Source organism: Trichomycterus rosablanca, chromosome 3 (genome assembly GCF_030014385.1).
Source record: "Trichomycterus rosablanca isolate fTriRos1 chromosome 3, fTriRos1.hap1, whole genome shotgun sequence".
Classification (NCBI taxonomy): Eukaryota; Metazoa; Chordata; class Actinopteri; order Siluriformes; family Trichomycteridae; genus Trichomycterus; species Trichomycterus rosablanca.
Genome location: NC_085990.1, coordinates 51928300 through 51947890, shown reverse-complemented (window position 1 = coordinate 51947890; position 19591 = coordinate 51928300). Strand labels below are relative to the sequence as shown.

General features: G+C 40.2%; 1 protein-coding gene across 1 annotated transcript; it reads right to left on the bottom strand.

The window, feature by feature from the left end:
• Positions 1-1223: 1223 nt before the first annotated feature.
• On the bottom strand, positions 1224-18904 carry abhd5a (abhydrolase domain containing 5a). The gene is made up of 7 exons (XM_062992325.1): positions 18892-18904; positions 17022-17135; positions 11003-11375; positions 9857-10011; positions 8101-8212; positions 7733-7919; positions 1224-4280 (listed from the first exon to the last, which is right to left on the bottom strand). The coding sequence occupies exons 1-7, from the start codon at positions 18902-18904 to the stop codon at positions 4191-4193; spliced, it is 1044 nt and encodes a 347-aa protein (XP_062848395.1). The 3' UTR covers positions 1224-4190.
• Between the last annotated feature and the right edge of the window lie 687 nt (positions 18905-19591).

The window sequence follows — 19591 nt, the reverse complement described above, 5'->3', positions numbered from 1 at the left end:
CACCCGCCATGGGCCCCAGTGCACCTGACCCCTCTGCCCCCCAGTACTTACGCCGCTGGGTGTGTAAAGGAAACGATACTGAGGTTACAGGTACAGCAGTTTGTGCCAGGCCACTAAGAGGCATTAAACGTCTACTTGCGCCCTCTTGTGGCTGTAATCAGACAGTGTGTTTCTATTTCTATTGTGTTTAAACCCCAAAGTTTATACAAAACTGAAAGTAATTTAACAGTAACAGCGTTTTTCTGTGGACTATTTTGTTATAAAAAAAAACACGTGTCAGAACATTGTTTGTTTTATTAGAATTTGGAGGTGAATTTTTTTAATATATGGGTCATTCTATAATTTGGGGTACATTTCACATCACCAAAAAAGTACAAAAACAATGTTCTCTCTCAATAAAACAATCAGTGGTTCAAGTTAATATATTCTTTAGTATAACATATCCACTATTTGCAAAGCTTAAACATTAATTTTTTATTTTTTTATTTTAAAGGGACAGTAGATGTAGACTACTAGGTAACTTAGTTGACAGGTAACATAGTTGACAATTTCCCTATTTTGACCCATAACTTCAGTGGTAGACCTTGCCTGGCTGACCACATGTCATTTCTTGAACAGAATAATGTCTAATTTGAACATACGTTTGAATTAAAATTATAAAAAAAATTGTAACCATAACAATGTATGTAACATAGTTGACGGTCAATTAATATACTCATTGACAATGTTCTATTATTGTCACAGAGAGAAATGATATCATGTAATGCTGGTCACATAGTTTTAGAACAAACCATTTTTGAGTTGCTGAGTGGAGTTCTGTTAGTAACATAGTTGACAGAACCTTTGCGGACATTAATAAATAAAGATATTTAAATTATTTAAAAGAGAAACTCAATTTAAAAAATATTATTTTTCTTTGGTATTTAAACTTTTAAAATAAATAAAAAAAATAGATGTTGTTGCCCTTAATGATTTTATTCATTATTTTAAAACCAAGGCACCCTCAACTTAAAAAACAGACACAGCAAAAACTGTTCATTTAGGAACATCATGACAAATTTCAAGTTAAATGAAGCATAGGATGCACATAATGTTTTTGTGATATTACAACATGTTTTCCATTAATAGGTAAAATATGACATTTTTAAAGAAAATAGTTAGAATAAATATAATTATTATCATTGGACATGGAATGTACCCCAAATTATAGAATGACCCATATATTTAATTAGGATTTTAATGTCATGTTTTACACTTTGGTTACATTCATGCCAGGAACGGTAGTTACTCATTACACAAGATTCATCACTTCAAGTTCAAAATGAAACACAGTCATGGACAATTCTGTATCTCCAGTTTACCTGACTGAAAGGAAAACCGGATCTTCCAGAAGAAACCCACACGGGGAGAACATGCAAACTCCACACAGAAAGGACCCGGACCGCTCCACCTGGGAATTAAACCTAGGACCATCTTGCTGCGAGGCAATGATACATGCCTCATGTGTATATTCAGATATTTATACTTATAAAAACATTGGAGCTGTGAAATCTGTTTGCTAGATAGATAGACAGATAGATACACCACAAATGATAGATTTTAGATAGACAGACAGACACATACATATACAGAAAGACAGATAGACAGACGAATAGAGAGACAGACAGATAGAGATAGGTAGACAGACAGAGATAGACAGATAGATAGACAAAGATAGAGACAGAAAGACAGATAGACAGGCAGAAAGATAGATATATAGAGACAGACAGACAGACAGACAGACAGACAGACAGACCTTAATCCTGAGGGAAACTGTTCATTAGCTGATTACATAACAGTTCAGACACAAACCGTATTATAATGTTAAATATAAGAATTTATTAGGAATTTACAGTAATAACACTCTCACTGACACAGACTGAGCACATAAACACAGATCATAACAGCAAATATAAATTACAAATAAAAAAAAACCAAAAAAAAAAACCTTGTTATTCCAGCACTCGGTTTATGTGAAAAACTTAAATTGCACAAACATTCAAGCATAAAGTGCAAACTGCTCCTACAAAAAAGATTATTAACAGTGGGAGAAGTTCTGTCACTCGAGGTATGAGTGGATCAGATACAGCAGCGCTGCTGGAGTTTTTAAATACCGTGTCCACTCACTGTCCACTCTATTAGACACTCCTACCTAGTTTATCCACCTTGTAGATGTAAAGTCAGAGACGATCGCTCATCTATTGCTGCTGTTTGAGTCGGTCATCGTCTAGACCTTCATCAGTGGTCACAGGATGCTGCCCACGGGGCGCTGTTGGCTGGATATTTTTGGTTGGTGGACTATTCTCAGTCCAGCAGTGACAGTGAGGTGTTTAAAAACTCCAGCAGCGCTGCTGTGTCTGATCCACTCATACCGGCACAACACACACTAACACACCACCACCATGTCAGTGTCACTGCAGTGCCGAGAATCATCCACCACCTAAATAATTCCTGCTCTGTAGTGGTCCTGTGGGGGTCCTGACCATTGAAGAACAGCATGAAAGGGGGGTAACAAAGCATGCAGAGAAACAGATGGACTACAGTCAGTAATTGTAGAACTACAAAGTGCTTCTATATGGTATAACCCACGCCCCCCCCCCCCCCTCCCGACATGTGGGCAGCAGCCATATGCATTTTGTCACCTACACTTGACGAGTGCAATGCGGATCAGCACTGTGTACGGAGAGACACACCCTGATCAGCACTCTTTCCTCATCTCTGTACAGGCGCCATCAATCAGCCAGCAGAGATCGTAGTTGCATCAGTTACGAGGAGACCCTATCCGGCCTAATATCCCACCCCAATATGAACAACAGGCCAATCGTTGTTCATGTGGCTTCTCAACCCTGCCAGTAGGCAGAGCTGAGACTCGATACGATGTACACACGATCCCAGCTCTGGTTTCAGCTCGTGTTTTTACCGCTGCGCCACCTGAGCGGCGTCTACCAATATTTTCGAGTTCAACACACGTCAACCAAGCAGTAGAAACGAGCCAAACAGGATTATTTAAATACAGCTTATTTTTACCCAAGTATTTAGACTCAAATGGTTGAGCAGACCATTAAAGGGTTAAACAGCAGTGATGGTTCCAACAGGTCTGTAGCATCAATTCACAGGATTGTAGCATCTCAGTGGTTTAAAAACTAAAACTAAATAAGACTGGCATCATTATGTTTAATATGTATTTATTATTATGTTAACACTTAATATGGGTCAATGACAAAAAAAACTGTTAAAGTAGCTTCAGAATGGGATTTATAAAACAGCTTAAATGATAGATTAATGGCAATATATGGCTAAAGGTATTTGGACACCCTACAAACGGGTGTTTCAGCCACACCCACTGCTAACCGCTATTAAATAAACGCTCACGAGCACTTTGTCAGGTAAAATCTCATCCAGTACTCAGGGAACGTTTATGAATCCTTTTATAATCTACACCATATAGGTGCACTTTGTGGGTATACAATAACTGACGTGTTATTAGTTGCTCTGTACACCGTTCATCAGTTGAAAGTGACTCCACTAGGACCCTATTGCCCAAATAATATTTGGTCAGTGGGGTCCTATGGGGGTCAGATATATGTGATTTAAGCACTGTCCTTTCTGTGTGTTTCTGTGAGTTTACATGTTCTCCCCGTGTCTGTGTGGGTTTCCTCCAGGTGCTCCGGTTTCCTCTCACAGTACAAAGACGTGCAGTCAGATTAATTAGAGGTACTAGAAATTGTAAGTGTGTGTGTGTGTGTGTGTGTGTGTGTTTGCCCTGTGATGGACTGGCGAGTGAATCAGACCTACTGCGACCCTGACCAGGACAAAGCTGTGGTTAAAAAGACAATAAATAGTGCAGTTGTAGCCTAGTGGTTAAGGTACTGGACTAGTAATGGGAAGGTCGCTGCTTCAAGCCTCACCTCTGCCATGTTGCTGCTGTTGGGCCCCTGAGCTCAGATTGTATACGGTCACAGTACTGTAGGGCGCTCTGGATAAAAGCGGCTGCTAAATACCACAAATGTTAAGTCTTTTGAATTAGACCCACTGCAACCCTGACCAGGATACAGCTGTAGTTAGACTTAATGAAACTCTTTTTTTCCACTAAGAGTGGACTGGAAAAAAAAGGAATTAAAAATGGCCCCATCATCCCCTCTCTGCAGCTTTTAGCTGACTGATTCACACACCCGGAGAACCTTGTGGTTGAAGTCGTCTGGCTGGTCAGCGTACACATAGTGCCCCGCCCCTCGTATGATCTTAAAAAGAGAAAAACGTGCAAAAGAAGACATGAGCCGGACATCAAACATACATACAAACTCATCCCTGTAACCATGAGCATCATTATAGAACCGGTTCCTCCTTTGCTTTTATAGAAACGCTAATCGATATATTTTATTCAGTTCTGTTCGGTCCTAACAGCATTAGTAAGATCCACAGTGAGAGACGGTGATGCTGGCCTCATTCTATGCATGTTTTAGTACTGGGTGTGGCTAAAGTCACTGAATTTATTAGTTAGAAGAGGTGGTTACATTTGCTTCTCCTGTTTTGCTATTATATTGATGCATATTCTCCACTTTTCTTCCAATTTCTCCCTCCGATGCGTGTGCAATCCCCCGATTCCTTCTCATTAGCCCGTTCTTCTGTGGACCCGCAGGGAATCAGGCTGGTCTTGCACAGGGAGAGGAACAAACTTTTTTTTAAATGAAAACTATGGAATTATCATTTATCAATCAATAATTTTATGTTAAACAGAACATGTAGCTGGTTAAGTTTTCCTTGGTGGATTTATCGGCAGGCTGCAAAGAAAGTGTAGAGGTGCACATAGTTTGAATTCACAATTGGCCGTGCTTGACTAATATGTGATATCCAGGAATGGTCTGGGCTCCTGAACTCGGGTCGGGGGGTCGGGGGTGGCTGTTTAGGGGGGTCACAAGGAGCTTAACGTTGCTCTCTGTACATATACGTTTACATTTTCGGCATTTTGCAGGCGCTTTTTATCCAAAGCGACTTACAATACTGTGACAGTACACTGTCTAAGCAATTGAGGGTTAAGGGCCTTGCTCAAGGGCCCAACAGTGGCAACCTGGCAGTGGTGAGGCTTGAACCAGCGACCTTTGGATTACTAGTCCAGTACCTTAACCACTAGGCTACACCTGCCCTGTACATTATACGGATCTGTGTGGGAAACCAACACTGGCAGGTGATAAGAAGAGGTCGCAGATTGGATACGTGTCTGAGGGGGTGTGTGGTGATCTGGCTCTTCTTGATTCACAATCGGGATTTGAAAATGACTGAATTGGGAGAAAAAGGAGGAAAAATATTAATTGTTGTTAGGCTCTTATTAACTCAAGACCCAAATTTCAACAAGAAAAAATGAAAAAAATTGATTGATCTTGTTTTGTGCAGCAAAATCATGTTTTTAGCCACCTATGTCTGACAAAAAACCTGGACATTGTCAAACTGATGATCGACGGACCACTTTTGCGGTTTTGCCCTAGTGTTTAATCAAAATTTTAACTGAGAATTTGGAACAGGTAACAGAAAGTGGATCGCCGGGGTCGACTTTAGTCATGCGGTGTCATTATTGAAGTAAGATGAACGTTTCATTTTCCTTTTGACTGGCCTGTCAGACTCGGTACACAGTCTCATCCTTCGCCCTTTCTCTCACCACCCCTCTTAATGGCCTTTCCTCAAGAATAGCGTTAGCTTTAATTAGTAGATGTAGCACAATTCACTATCATTAACTGCTGCACTGATGCCCAAGTACTTTCTCCACAAGGACCCTCAGGAAGCTGACTGACTGACCGCCTGATAAGTTAGTTTGTTTGTTTATTAGGATTGTAACGTCATGTTTTACACTTTGGTTACATTCATGACAGGAATGGTAGTTACTCATCACACAAGGTTCATCAGTTCACAAGTTTATATCAAACACAGTCATGGACAATTTAGTATCTCCAGTTCACCTCACTTGCACGTCTTTGGACTGTGGGAGGAAACCGGAGCACCCGGAGGAAACCCACACAGACACGGAGAGAACATGCAAACTCCACACAGGAAGGACCCGGACCGCCCCACCTGGGCATCGAACCCAGGACCTTCTTGCTGCGAGGGGACAGTGCTACCCCGTGCCGCTCGACCGCCTGATAAAATGTGGGAAGCAGCAATAGTATGCATCACAAGCCAATAGAAAACAGGGACGCTTGTTGCGGCGCTAAAACCTCCTGATTGAACTTTGATCCAGTTTGTCGCTGACCTTTTTAAAGCTCCTCCAATGAGATGAACTGTTTGATATGACGTGGTAAAAGTGACTCAGGCCGTACGAACAAATCTTAATGTGACTTATTGTACTAAAACAACGAGTGAGGAATTTGATTAGTGGAGGAACTTATGAGCAGTAATAATGAAGAAAAGTTTAGTGCTCCTGTCTCCTTTTAATACAGCGTTTTCTAACCTTTTTTGCACCGGTTTTATATAAGATATAATTTCACGGACTGGCGGGGGTGGGAGATTTTAATAATATTGCTCACAAACGATGTAAAATGAGCTTTTTTCGCTGCAACAAGACGCTGCTCCCACCTAGGGGTGACAATAAGACAATAACACCCGAAATTGAAGCAGTGAAAACTGCCAATTTTCTCCCCAATCTAGTCGTGTCCAATTACCCTGACTGCATCCTCCACTGATTCAACCCTCCACCTCTGACTGAGGACGCTTCTCAACTGACACATGCCCCCTCCGACACACGCTCAGTACAGACTCCATTTTTCACCCGCGCGAGTCGAGTTTATATATACCAAGAACTGTGCACGGAGAGCCACACCCTGATCAGCATTATTCCTCAGGCCTGTGCAGGCACCATCAATCAACCAGCAGTGGTCGTAATTCCACCAGTTATAAGGACCCATGATCTGACTTCCCCCTAACCCTATGAACAATAGACAATCGTTGTTCATGCAGCCGCTCAGCCTGATGTATTCAAAAACCCAGCTCTGGTGTGCTAGCGTATTCTACCGCTGTGCCACCTGAGTGGCTCTCTAGCGATCTCTAATTATTCATTCTTTCTGTGCGGCCCGGTAATAAATAGCCCACGGCCGCGGACCAGTCCGCGGCCCACTGGTTAGGGACCTCTGTTTTAATACATTAATTCACGTTAAGCTTTATTTTTTAATGATAAGCGTTTTATACTCTGGGAGAAGCTGATTCTGATTCTTACAATTTCTCAGAAGCTCGAGCTGTAACACAAGTTTAAAAGTGAAACAGGGAGGAGAATCCAGATAAACACAGATACATGTGGAGCTGTAACCCTGGATCTGATGGTTGTTCCACACTAATGCAGATTCAGCTCAGATTCACACTTTGATGATGTTTTATCGCACCCGCTCAAACCGAGAGCTGAGCAAAACACAAAAATGTTAAAAAGGACGATCCCAAAAAAATCGGGCGTGGAGGTCTGAAGCAGTAGAGGCGAAAATACAAAAAAACCCTGTACTACTGAAAGCCTAAATGTTAAATCTTAAAACCTTCCAAATTATGACCTAGTACTAAATCAAATCCTACTACTCAACTCTCGGTGTATGGAAACGTCTGCAAAATAAAACACAGCGTAATACACAGAGCCATATTTCAGGTCACTGGCTCGGACAGAGCTCATCTGATTAAAAGCCAGCGTGAGCAGTGTAGAGTAAAAGCAGAATGCAGGACTCACTATGATTTCCACGTGGGAGTTTGGCCTCATTTCTTTGATTGAATTGCCGGAGTTGCCGTCTATGCTGGAGCGCGAGCCATAGATCACCGTAATGGGGGTGTCGCCGTGAATCAGGCCGACGCGCCGCAGCATGGGCTGTTTGGCCCAGCCGTACGGTACGGTCATGTTTTTGAAGGCTGTTTCACCGCTACGAATATAAAAAAAAGACACTTATTAGGGATTTATGAGGACCGTGGTTTAGGTTACGGTATCATTAATGTGGCCTAGATTTCTGCCTCCACAAAACAGGATTGTTTAGATAATCAGGAGAGTATTATGTGTACAGGACACAAACTGGGACGAATAGGCATTCAGATGAAGGCGTGTACCTTGGGCTCTGGACGTTGAGGTGGTAGATGTACTCTGCGACCGTGTTGTCGTTGAACACGCTAGCGAATTTCTGTTTGAAGTCCGGTCTTAGCATCTGTACTAGAACGGGACCTAAATATCGACAAAAAATTGTAAACAATGCACATCATGCTTCCCATCATCAAAAAATCATACCTTGAGTTAAAGTGTCTTTATCTGTCAATAAAGCACAGAAACAGCAATTGCCTTGCTCAAGGGTCCAACAGTGGCTGCATGGTAGAGCCGGGATTCGGACCCACAACCTTAGTTGACCGCCCACAGATCCACCTACTAGGTCAATTTTTTTTTTTTTCAAGCGAGCCACATTTTGTCCGTGATTTTTACCACGACCCAGGCAACACAAACAACTAGAGGTGAAAAGAGTGCTAAAATATTGTACTCAAGTAAAAGTACTATTACTTTAATGATTTTCTACTTAAGTACGAGTAAAATTACTAGTCTAAAAATCTACTCAAGTAAAAAGTAACTCATTAAAAATGTACTCAGAGTAAACGTTACTTTTTTAACAGAAGGATGGGTGTCTCTCCTGTGTAATGCAAACAGGACAAGTGGATTTAAATCTCACAATAGTTGTTTTTAATTAAAATATAATAACTGAAATAATAACAACTGAAAATAGGGATGACTTCATTTCCATTCAAATATGTGGCAATTTTAATGGGACAGATGTTCATAGATCAATGATATAGCAGACCACACACAGCTCACCAGCCATGCAGTGAATATTAGCAGTTAATGTATGGATTTAGCCACTCTACAGACCTAACGGACTGCAACTGCTGTTATCAATTCAAAACAGCATTATTTCTGTTTATCCTCGATAAATCGCTGTTTAACGTTAGCATTATTTTATAGCTTGTTGGACTTATTTTATAGCTAACTAACTTCAGCTTAGGACACTAGCAATGTCCTAGCAATGGCAGGCATCGATGGCAAATTTGAGCAACTAAACCACGAATACTACCAATTTTAACTACGACTGCAACGGTACAAATGTTATTTAACTTAACCCTACATGTTTGCACAGGTTTGATGTCGAGTTTTTATTAGCTGCTAGTTCAGTCTCACAGCTTACACTGCATTATAAAGCTGTTGCCTTTACTGCGCTTGAAGCCAAAGTGGTCCCTCAGATATGGCCAGGGGTTCGCTTCATTTGCCTCGAGTTCAACTTCGCATTCAAATGGACCCGCACAGGTGTCTGACTTGTCTGTTGCCATCTTTTTGAGATTGTAGCGCCAGTTTATTCTCCATCCCAGCGTCCACTGCAGCAGTTTCCCAGACGCGATTTTTTTTTCTTTTCTTTTTTTTTTACTCACTAACGGATGTTATTTAAAATGTAGCGAATTACAATTCTTAATACAAAACATACCTAAGTAAAAGTAAAATTACAGGTTGTAAAATCTACTTTAAACAGTACAAGTACACAAAAAAAACGACTCAATTACAGTAACGCGAGTAAATGTAACTCGTTACTTTCCACCTGACATAAAGCCTCCACAAGAGAGTGTTTGTGTACAAGTTCTTTTCGTGTTTGTGCCTTTTAAAATTTGTTTATTTAGTTATTATTACCCCTTTTCTGGCTTGCGACCCGAGTTTGGAAAACCCTGCACTAGGCTACCACTCTCCCTAAACCGTGTCTGCAATGATGAACCTCCAAAAGACCACCAAGGAGGAAGGAATGAGGTAAAAATTAGGACCGGGAGGCCTGTGTCATACCCAGTGGTCCTGCCAGTCGAAGGCCAGCCAGAGGGTTGAAGGGGCTGAGGGCTGCGCCCAGCGCTTTAATCCACACAGGAACGGGTCGGTCCTGTTCACTCGGTTCTGGGCGCTCTGGAAAACCCCACGGCTCCACCAGGATGAGGTGTTTCACTCTGAACAGAGTAAAATAAACAGAACAAAACTCAAATTTACTCAAATTATTAAGCACTGGAAGTGAAAAACAAGAGTAGTCTTATTATAAAGGTATTATATATATGTACCGATCAGCCATAACATTAAAACCACCTCCTTGTTTCTACACTCACTGTCCATTTTATCAGCTCCACTTACCATATAGAAGCACTTTGTAGTTCTACAATTACTGACTGTAGTCCATCTGTTTCTCTACATGCTTTGTTAGCCCCCTTTCACCCTGTTCTTCAATGGTCAGGACCTCCACAGGACCCCCACAGAGCAGGTATTATTTAGGTGGTGGATGATTCTCAGTACTGCAGTGACACTGACATGGTGGTGGTGTGTTAGTGTGTGTTGTGCTGGTATGAGTGGATCAGACACAGCAGCGCTGCTGGAGTTTTTAAACACCTCACTGTCACTGCTGGACTGAGAATAGTCCACCAACCAAAAATATCCAGCCAACAGCGCCCCGTGGGCAGCGTCCTGTGACCACTGATGAAGGTCTAGAAGACGACCGACTCAAACAGCAGCAATAGATGAGCGATCGTCTCTGACTTTACATCTACAAGGTGGACCGACTAGGTAGGAGTGTCTAATAGAGTGGACAGTGAGTGGAGCATTAGCAGCAGTAGAGGAGGATTGTTAATAACTAGACTGGGAGGAATATTGGGGAAAATAGCTTAAAAACACTAACGTTTAGGAAATGTCTATTTGGATTTAATATACTATACAGATTTTAATTACCATTAAGGCATTTGAATTTGTAGACAAAATACAATTTGAATACTAAACTAAGGGTTAAGGTCTTGCTCAAGAGCCCAACAGCTCCAGCTTGACAGTGGTGGGGCACAAACCCTCAGGCTTCTGATTAACAGTCCAGTACTGGGACTGGTTCCGTTTATTCAAATACCATAATATTGTATTAATATGTGCTTATGGCTTTAATGCAGATGAAACATAATGGATAACCTGGGGGGGTACTTGAGTGAATACGCCGTCGCTAAGTATCCTCCAAAGTTGTGGCCCAGTATGATCATGCTCTCCAGGCCGAGTTTCTCCCTCCACGACTCTATCGACTCCACAAACTGTGTCTCGGCCTCTCCGGCATCGGTGCTGAACTGAGGTCGGCTGCTCTGGCCGAAGCCCAGCAGGTCGAAGGCGTACACGGGTCTCTGCTGGGACAACGCGTCCATGTTCAGAGTCCAGAGTCCCACTCCACCGCCGAACCCGTGTAGCAGCACCAGGGGCGTCTTTCCCTCCGCACTGTCATTAAACACCAACGTCCACAGCTTATTGTCACCGGAAATGTGCACAAACTGCTTGGAGAAATTGCTTTTGAGGGCTAGTAAAAGAAAAAATGAATAAATCATAAAATAATAATAATAATAATAGAGAGAATGAAAAACACAGCTAAAATGTGTTCTATAATAATAAAAAAAACTTAATCCTACCCTGAATATATTGAACAAAACTAATAATAATAATAAAGAGAACGAAGAAAAAACAGAGTCAGAATGTGTTCTATAATAATCAATTAAATTACTAAGGCAACTGGGTAAAAAAAAAAAGATAAAAATTATTAATAAATTATTAAAAAATTATTAATAAATAACTTAATCCTACCCTGAATATATTGAACAAAACTAATAATAATAATAAAGAGAACGAAGAAAAAACAGAGTCAGAATGTGTTCTATAATAATCAATTAAATTACTAAGGCAACTGGGTAAAAAAAAAAAAGATAAAAATTATTAATAAATTATTAAAAAATTATTAATAAATAACTTAATCCTACCCTGAATATATTGAAAAAAATGTATAATAATAATAATAAATAATAAAGAGAACGAAGAGAAAACTGAGTCAAAATGTGTTCAATAAAATCAGTTAAATTACTGAGACTATTGGTTAAAAAAAAATCATAAAAATAATTAATAAACTAAGTTAATCCTACCCTGAAAAAAATAACAAAACTACTACTAATAAAAATAATAATAATAATAATAAAAAGAATGAAGAGAACAGAAAATAAGTATGTTCTATAATAATCAGTTAAATTATCTAGATTCTTGGGTAAAAATCATAAAAACGATGAATACATTATTAAAAATGATAAATAAATAAGTTTCCTACCCTGAATATATTGAACAAAACTACTACAACAGAGTCAAAATGTGTTCTATAATAATCAGTTAAATTACTGAGACTATTTTTTTAATTAATCATTTCTTACAAATTAATAAATTAACTTAAATTCTACCCTGAAAATACTGAACAAAACGAATAATAATAATAATAATAATAATAATAACAAAGAGAATGAAGAGAACAGAGTACAAATATGTTCTACAATAATCAGTTAAATTACTGAGACTCTTGGTTAAAAATCATAAAAATGATGAATAAATGATTAAAGATGATTAATAAATTAACTTAAATTTTACCCACAAAATATTGAACAAAACTAATTTTATTATTATTAATATTATTATTAATAATAATAATAAAATGTCCTATAAAATGTTATATACTAATCAGTTAAATTACTTAAACACTTGGTTAATAAATTATTAAAAATAATTAATAAATTATTAAAAATAATTAATAAATTATTAAAAAATAATTAATAAATTAACTTAATACTTCTCTAAAAATATTGAACAAAACTAATAATAATAAAAATATTAAATAAATAATAAAGAGAACGAAGAGAAAACACAATGTGTTCTATAATAATCAGTTAAATTACTGAAACTCTTGGTTAAACAAAATCATAAAAATGATTAATAACTTAAACATAATTAATAAATAACTTAATCCTATTGAACAAAACTAAAAAAAAAAATGAGTAAATGTAATAAAGCAAAAAATAAAATAAATACAGTGGAAGGCTTTTTATTTGAAGTAAATACAATGCTTTATTGCAACTAACGTTCTTCTACACTCAAAACTTGTGAATACCGGGTTGCCTGTTGCCTAATTTCTTGACTCCAGACACACAGACATACAGTATACTGATTAGGCATAACATTATGACCACCTTCCTAATATTGTGTTGGTCCCCCTTTTGCTGCCCTGTGTATTCTGACACCTTTCTATCAGAACCAGCATGAACTTCTTCAGCAGTTTGAGCTACAGTAGCTCGTCTGTTGGATCAGACCACATGTGCCAGCATTCGCTCCCCACATGCATCACTGAGCCTTGGCCGCCCATGACCCTGTCTCTGGTTTACCACTGTTCCTTCCTTGGAGCACTTTTGATAGATACTGACCACTGCAGACCGGGACACACCCCACAAGAGCTGCAGTTTTGGAGATGCTCTGACCCAGTCGTCTAGCCATCACAATCTGGCCCTCGTCAAACTCGCTCAGATCCTCACGCTCGCCCATTTTTCCTGCTTCTAACATCAACTTTGAGGATAAAATGTCACTTGCTGCCTAATATATCCCCCCCACTAACAGGTGCCGTGATGAAGAGATAATCAGTGTTATTCACTTCACCTGTCAGTGCTCGGAATGTTATGCCTGGTCGGTGTATATAGATCCCCTGTTTATGATCAGTATAATTAAGCCTATTGAGAGTTTCGCTGTTCATGATTCACATGCAATTATTTATATAATTATTCATAAGAGAGTGGGTTTCCTCCCACAGTCCAAAGACGTGCAAGTGAGGTGAATTGGAGGTACAAAATTGTCCTGGACTGTGTTTGATATTAAACTTGAACTGATGAATCTTGTGTAACCAGTAACTAGCTGTCCTGTCATGACATGACGTTAAAATTCTAATAAAATAAATAATTAAATATGCTTAAGAGTTCTTTCATTTAAAGCATTCTATTTCAGGAGAGAATGCATCTCACAGCAAAGGTGCAGAACTCGTAACATCAGTGCTGTGAGTACATGCTGGCTCAAGCACAGCACTGGCTTTCCCTACAGCACACCCGGGCATCGTACGGCCCCCAGGTCACATCTGACCCTTTGGCTGTCCCTGACCGGCCCACATGAGGTCAGTGGTAATTAGAAATCAGACGTAAATGAGTGTACATCATACATGCAATTAGGGGTGGGCGATATAATATCGTTCACGATAATACCGGTATAGCTGTAAACTCGATATGATTTTTGCCATATCGCGATATGGTTAGCTCTCAAGCGCGTAACAGTGAAAAAATGGCGACCGATGCAGAGAGTCGTACCGGAGTTAGCGCTGCGGACGAACTAGTCCCTACAAGGGGAGCTACATCACTAGTGTGGAAGGTTTTTCGGGTACAGAAGGTCAGACTCCAAACAAACGACTGTAATCTGCGAAACGTGCAAAAATACCGACGACAAATGGTGGCAACACATCAGATTTATTTCAGCACCTAAAGCAAAAGCACCGGCGTGAGTCCGAGGAGTGTCGGTCACTGCGTGAGTCCGAGAATGATGTGAGAACAAAAACTCTGTCAGTGAACGAACACGCCAAACCTAACAATGAAACGACTCTTTTGGGACGACTTATTCATTGGAATCGAATCAGAAAACTGTGCTCTTATCTGTGGTAAAGATTCATTCGTTTGACTGACTGTGGGCAAAACAACTCCGGTTCAAGAGATTCAGATGTATAAACCAATCAGAGCTTCCGAATTTACATTTTGGGCGGAATCTCTCTCTTCATTGGTTCTTGTATAATTGACAGATAAGTGAACGAGTTACCGGTTTCAGCTTTCAACCGCGACAGCCGAGAGAATAAATGAAGTTAAATGATCTAAGACGGTTTTTATTAGTTAGGTGAATAAACACAGTTAAATATGGATTTTTATTTTCTGGAAATATTCTGGAAATATACAAGATGGCCTCTAAGGTAAGCTGCGGTTGTAAAAAGGAGTATGGTAGGTTGTGCCAAGAGTGGGAGACCCACAAGGAGGACAGAAGTTCCAGAGTCCAAGTTCCAGCACCTTTACTTTATTTGCGCACACATAGAGAATATTTACATACGTGTTTTCAGGTTAAAAACCACAGCTGGTTGACTTAGTACCCCCATTTTTAGCCAACTGCAAGGCAGTTACTCAGGTTATTAGCTTTTGACCGTAGCGGTCTCACCATAAGGTGGTACTCGTCAGGACATAAGGCCTTCCGCCATCTTTCTTTTCTCCCCCCTCACTTCCACCTGTTATAAAAAAAAAGGCCCCTCCCTTCTAGGACCTGGCAGCAAATCCTACCACAGCAGAAATTAGAGGGAACCTTTCAAACACATACAACACAACACATACATATGGTCAAATCATTCATAACACACAATTAATAACTAGAATCAATAATTAAGTAAGTACTTATTTATTTATACTATTTACAACAGTAAATTATTCATTGTTCATACCACCAGACTTGGTGATGTGTAAGCTAACCTTACATCATCACAGCGGTTATGATTTTATGCTGCTGTGTGGTTGATCTGGGTCGCGGTGCTGCTGTTTACCGTGCGCTTTCATTTTGCAATGATAGCAAAGCATCATCAATTATTAAACGCTTACGGGATTTTTTCGATGCTCATTTATTTGAAGTAAAACAGACAGTATAAATGTGATTGTGAGATTCTGCTGGTTTGTTTAATATAAATGTTGTTAATATTAATACAAAATATAAACACTGTAATTAGTCAGGATTTATCAGAACTACAATGTTTTGTGTTTTAAAGACTTATAAACAATATAAGCTAAAATACGGGCGGTGGCCTGCCATTGTACTTTAAGTTTACATTATATCGTATCGTATATCGGCACTTCTCAAAAGCATATGAAGATAAGAGGTTTTTTTAACCATATCGCCCAGCCCTACATGCAATACTTCTTCTTCTTCTTCCTCTGCCTTTGTCCTGTTCGTTTGCGGGGTCGGCTCTCGGCGGATCATGATCCACATTGATTTGGCACAGTTTTTACACCCTCCCTATTTTATCCAGGCTTGGGACCGGCACTACAGTGCAGTGGTTTGTGCATCTAGCGGCTAGGTACCTATAGGACAATTCAGTGTTTCCAATTAGCCTGGCTGCATGTTTTTGGACTGTGGGAGGAAACCGGAGCACCCGGAGGAAACCCACGCGGACACGGGGAGAACATGCAAACTCAGCACAGAAAGGACCCGGACCGCACTGCCTAGGGATCGAACCCAGGACCTTCTTGCTGTGAGGCGACAGTGCTACCCACTAAGCCACCGTGCCGCCCACCCTAAATGCAATACTATGGCTTAGTTTTTATTTTAAATGGACTATTATTTTTCAATTTACGTGTGAGTGTATCCAGCTTCTCCGTAATGTGTTGGTGTACATCTTAAATAAGTATTTATTTACTGATATCAGATGTAAAGACGTGTTTACTTTATGGAGAACAGATCTCTGTGTTGAAGAATAATAATTTAAATCACTATTACAGTACTAACACAGAGAAATAAAAGAACATGAACGATGCAGAGCGTCACATCTGAAGCTTTACTAGTTGAACACACCCAGGACTGAAAACAGCAAATAATATAAGACTCCATAATAATAATATATAATATAAATAAATAAATAAATAATATAATAAGACTCCAAACTAAACAGCAATAGCACTTTGTGTAAAGTTAATTTTAAAACCTGCACATTTTGTTTACAATTGCTTTGGTGGAAGTTGATTAAATAGTGAAAATGTTGATGCTTTTACTCTGCCTGCTTCTCATTTTCATTGCCTAATTATAACATCAACTTTTAACAGTAACAGATTATCAAAACTGTACAATTTACTGCTTTTATCAAGAGATACAATCAATATTGAGCAGAATTAAGTTCACTCTAGTGGTCCGGCCCGCCACAATAGTCCCAGTTTCTCATGTGGCCCCTTGGAAAATTTAATTGCCCACCTCTGCCCTACAGTTTTGATGTGCGAATGCTGCAGCGCCACTCTTACAGTTTATACAGATCAAATAACCCTAACCCTGCTGGAAAGTAATCTTAAAAAGTTTGATTAGTACTCACGCTGAAGCATCCGCTCCTCTAGCTCTTGTAGTTTGCACTGAGATGTAGGGCACCATGATGGCAGCCAGCTAGGGATCCACCAAGACCTGCAAGAGTTTACATTAGAAACCGTTTCTGTTTAAGTAAACAGTAAAACAGAATGTTATGATTTGTGTTGACACCACAATGCAAAATGACTAAAATACAACAGAGACACCAAAACATAGAAAAACAAAGCAACTACGATCAAAGAGACAGAGCGAGTAATAAGCCTAAAGCTTGACAAGATCTCCAGACAAGATCTTATCAGGTCATGCAAACAACATCAAGCAGTAAGAGTCAGTGATTTTACACTGATCAGCCATAACATTAAAACCACCTCCTTGTTTCTACACCCACTGTCCATTTTATCAGCTCCACTTAGCATATAGAAGCACTTTGTAGTTCTACAATTACTGACTGTAGTCCATCTGTTACTCTGCATACCTTTTTAGCCTGCTTTCACCCTGTTCTTCAATGGTCAGGACCCCCACAGGACCACCACAGAGCAGGTATTATTTAGGTGGTGGATGATTCTCAGCACTGCAGTGACACTGACATGGTGGTGGTGTGTTAGTGTGTGTTGTGCTGGTATGAGTGGATCAGACACAGCAGCGCTGCTGGTTTTTAAATACCGTGTCCACTCACTGTCCACTCTATTAGACACTCTTACCTAGTTGATCCACCTTGTAGATGTAAAGTCAGAGACGATCGCTCATCTATTGCTGCTGTTTGAGTCGGTCATCTTCTAGACCTTCATCAGTGGTCACAGGACGCTGCCCACGGGGCGCTGTTGCCTGGATGTTTTTGGTTGGTGGACTATTCTCAGTCCAGCAGTGACAGTGAGGTGTTTAAAAACTGCAGCAGTGCTGCTGTGTCTGATCCACTCATACCAGCACAACACACACTAACACACCACCACCATGTCAGTGTCACTGCAGTGCTGAGAATGATCCACCACCTAAATAATACCTGCTCTGTGGTGGTCCTGTGGGGGTCCTGACCATTGAAGAACAGGGTGGAAGCAGGCTAAAAAAAGGTATGTAGAGAAACAGATGGACTACAGTCAGTAATTGTAGAACTACAAAGTGCTTCTATATGGTAAGTGGAGCTGATAAAATGGACAGTGAGTGTAGAAACAAGGAGGTGGTTTTAATGTTATGGCTGATCGGTGTATTTACAAAAAATAAAATCCAAACAAATGCACCCAGTCTTGCTACTACAGGAAGGTACAGTTCATAATTAGATGTGTCCTTATTTACATGCGCCAGCTTACTGGACACTGGTGGTCCACATTATTTGGTTTGTTTAAAATCACTGACCCCACATTTAAACAGGATAAGTGTTTTACAGGTTTGGGAGACAATAACAAGACTACACAGCAGAGATTCTTAACCTTTATGTCAGAAACATTTAATTAACATTTACTCAATGTCTGTTTTACCACTGCTTTATTCTGGTCAGGGTTCCAGTGGGTCTGAAACACCCTGGACAGGTCACCAGTCAATCACAATGCAGATATACACACATTTAAACTTAGGGCAATTTTAGTAGCTCCAGTTGGCCTGACTGCATGTCTTTGGGCCTATAGGATCACCTGGAAAAAACCCATGCTGACACAGGGAGAACATGCAAACCCACACAGAAATTACTAAAAAAAATCAAACCCAGGTAATTCTTGCTGTGAGGCCACAATGCCAACATGCTGCCGAACAATGAACATATTATACCCAAAGTATTATAGCATGGGGCTCGCAACAAAGGTAAAGAATCAATGCTGTAGAGCATAGCAGGCGCTCAGTCCACCAGTGTGACACATAACAAAATCTCACTAATACAGGTCACTAGTTACCTGACAGTTGCATCCAGATATTGTATAAAACTGTAGAAGAGAGAGTGAATAGGAAGAAGCGCCAGGAATCGGTTTGCCACTCTAAAGTCGAGACAATGTGAGGTGTTTAGTGTTTGTTCTGTTAATTTAATACAGACTGTTAGCTTAAATCATGGTGTTTTTTTTCATTTGAACATAGTTGAACTAAATGACACTTGGTGACCAGTGTTGCCACTCTCCATTGTAAGAATTCCCAAGATCCTGCCACAAAAATCCCAAGATTGTAGTAAAAATCCCAAGTAACTGAAAATGACAAAATTGTGAGGATTAGTTGCTCAGGTGGCGCAGCGGTAAAAACACACGCTGCAACCAGAGCTGGATACTCGATCTCGAATACATGGTATCGAATCTCAGCTCTGCCTTACCGACCGAGGCTGAGCGGCCACATGAACAACGATTGGCCTGTTGTTCAGATGGGCGGGACTAAGCCGGATGGGGTCCCTCTCTGTCAGACTGGTGCAATTACGACCTCTGCTGGCTGATTAGAGGCGCCTACACGGAGATGAGGAAGAAGTGCTCTTAGGGTGTGTCTCTACATACTACACAACGCTAGGTGGCACAACACTCGTCAAAGTGTGGGTGATAAGATGCATACGGCTGCTGCCCACGTGTCGGAGGGGGCGTGGGTTAGCTTCAATCTCCTCGGTCAGAGCAGGGATCG

What these genes read in the sequence shown, in the direction of transcription:
- abhd5a (XM_062992325.1), bottom strand. An exon ending in AGAGGAGCGGATGCTTCAGC is followed by an intron (nt 11,376 to 17,021) that starts GTGAGTACTAAT and finishes TTCTTTTACTAG; the next exon opens with CCCTCAAAAGCAATTTCTCC. An exon ending in ACTCCCACGTGGAAATCATA is followed by an intron (nt 4,281 to 7,732) that starts GTGAGTCCTGCA and finishes TCTCTTTTTAAG; the next exon opens with ATCATACGAGGGGCGGGGCA.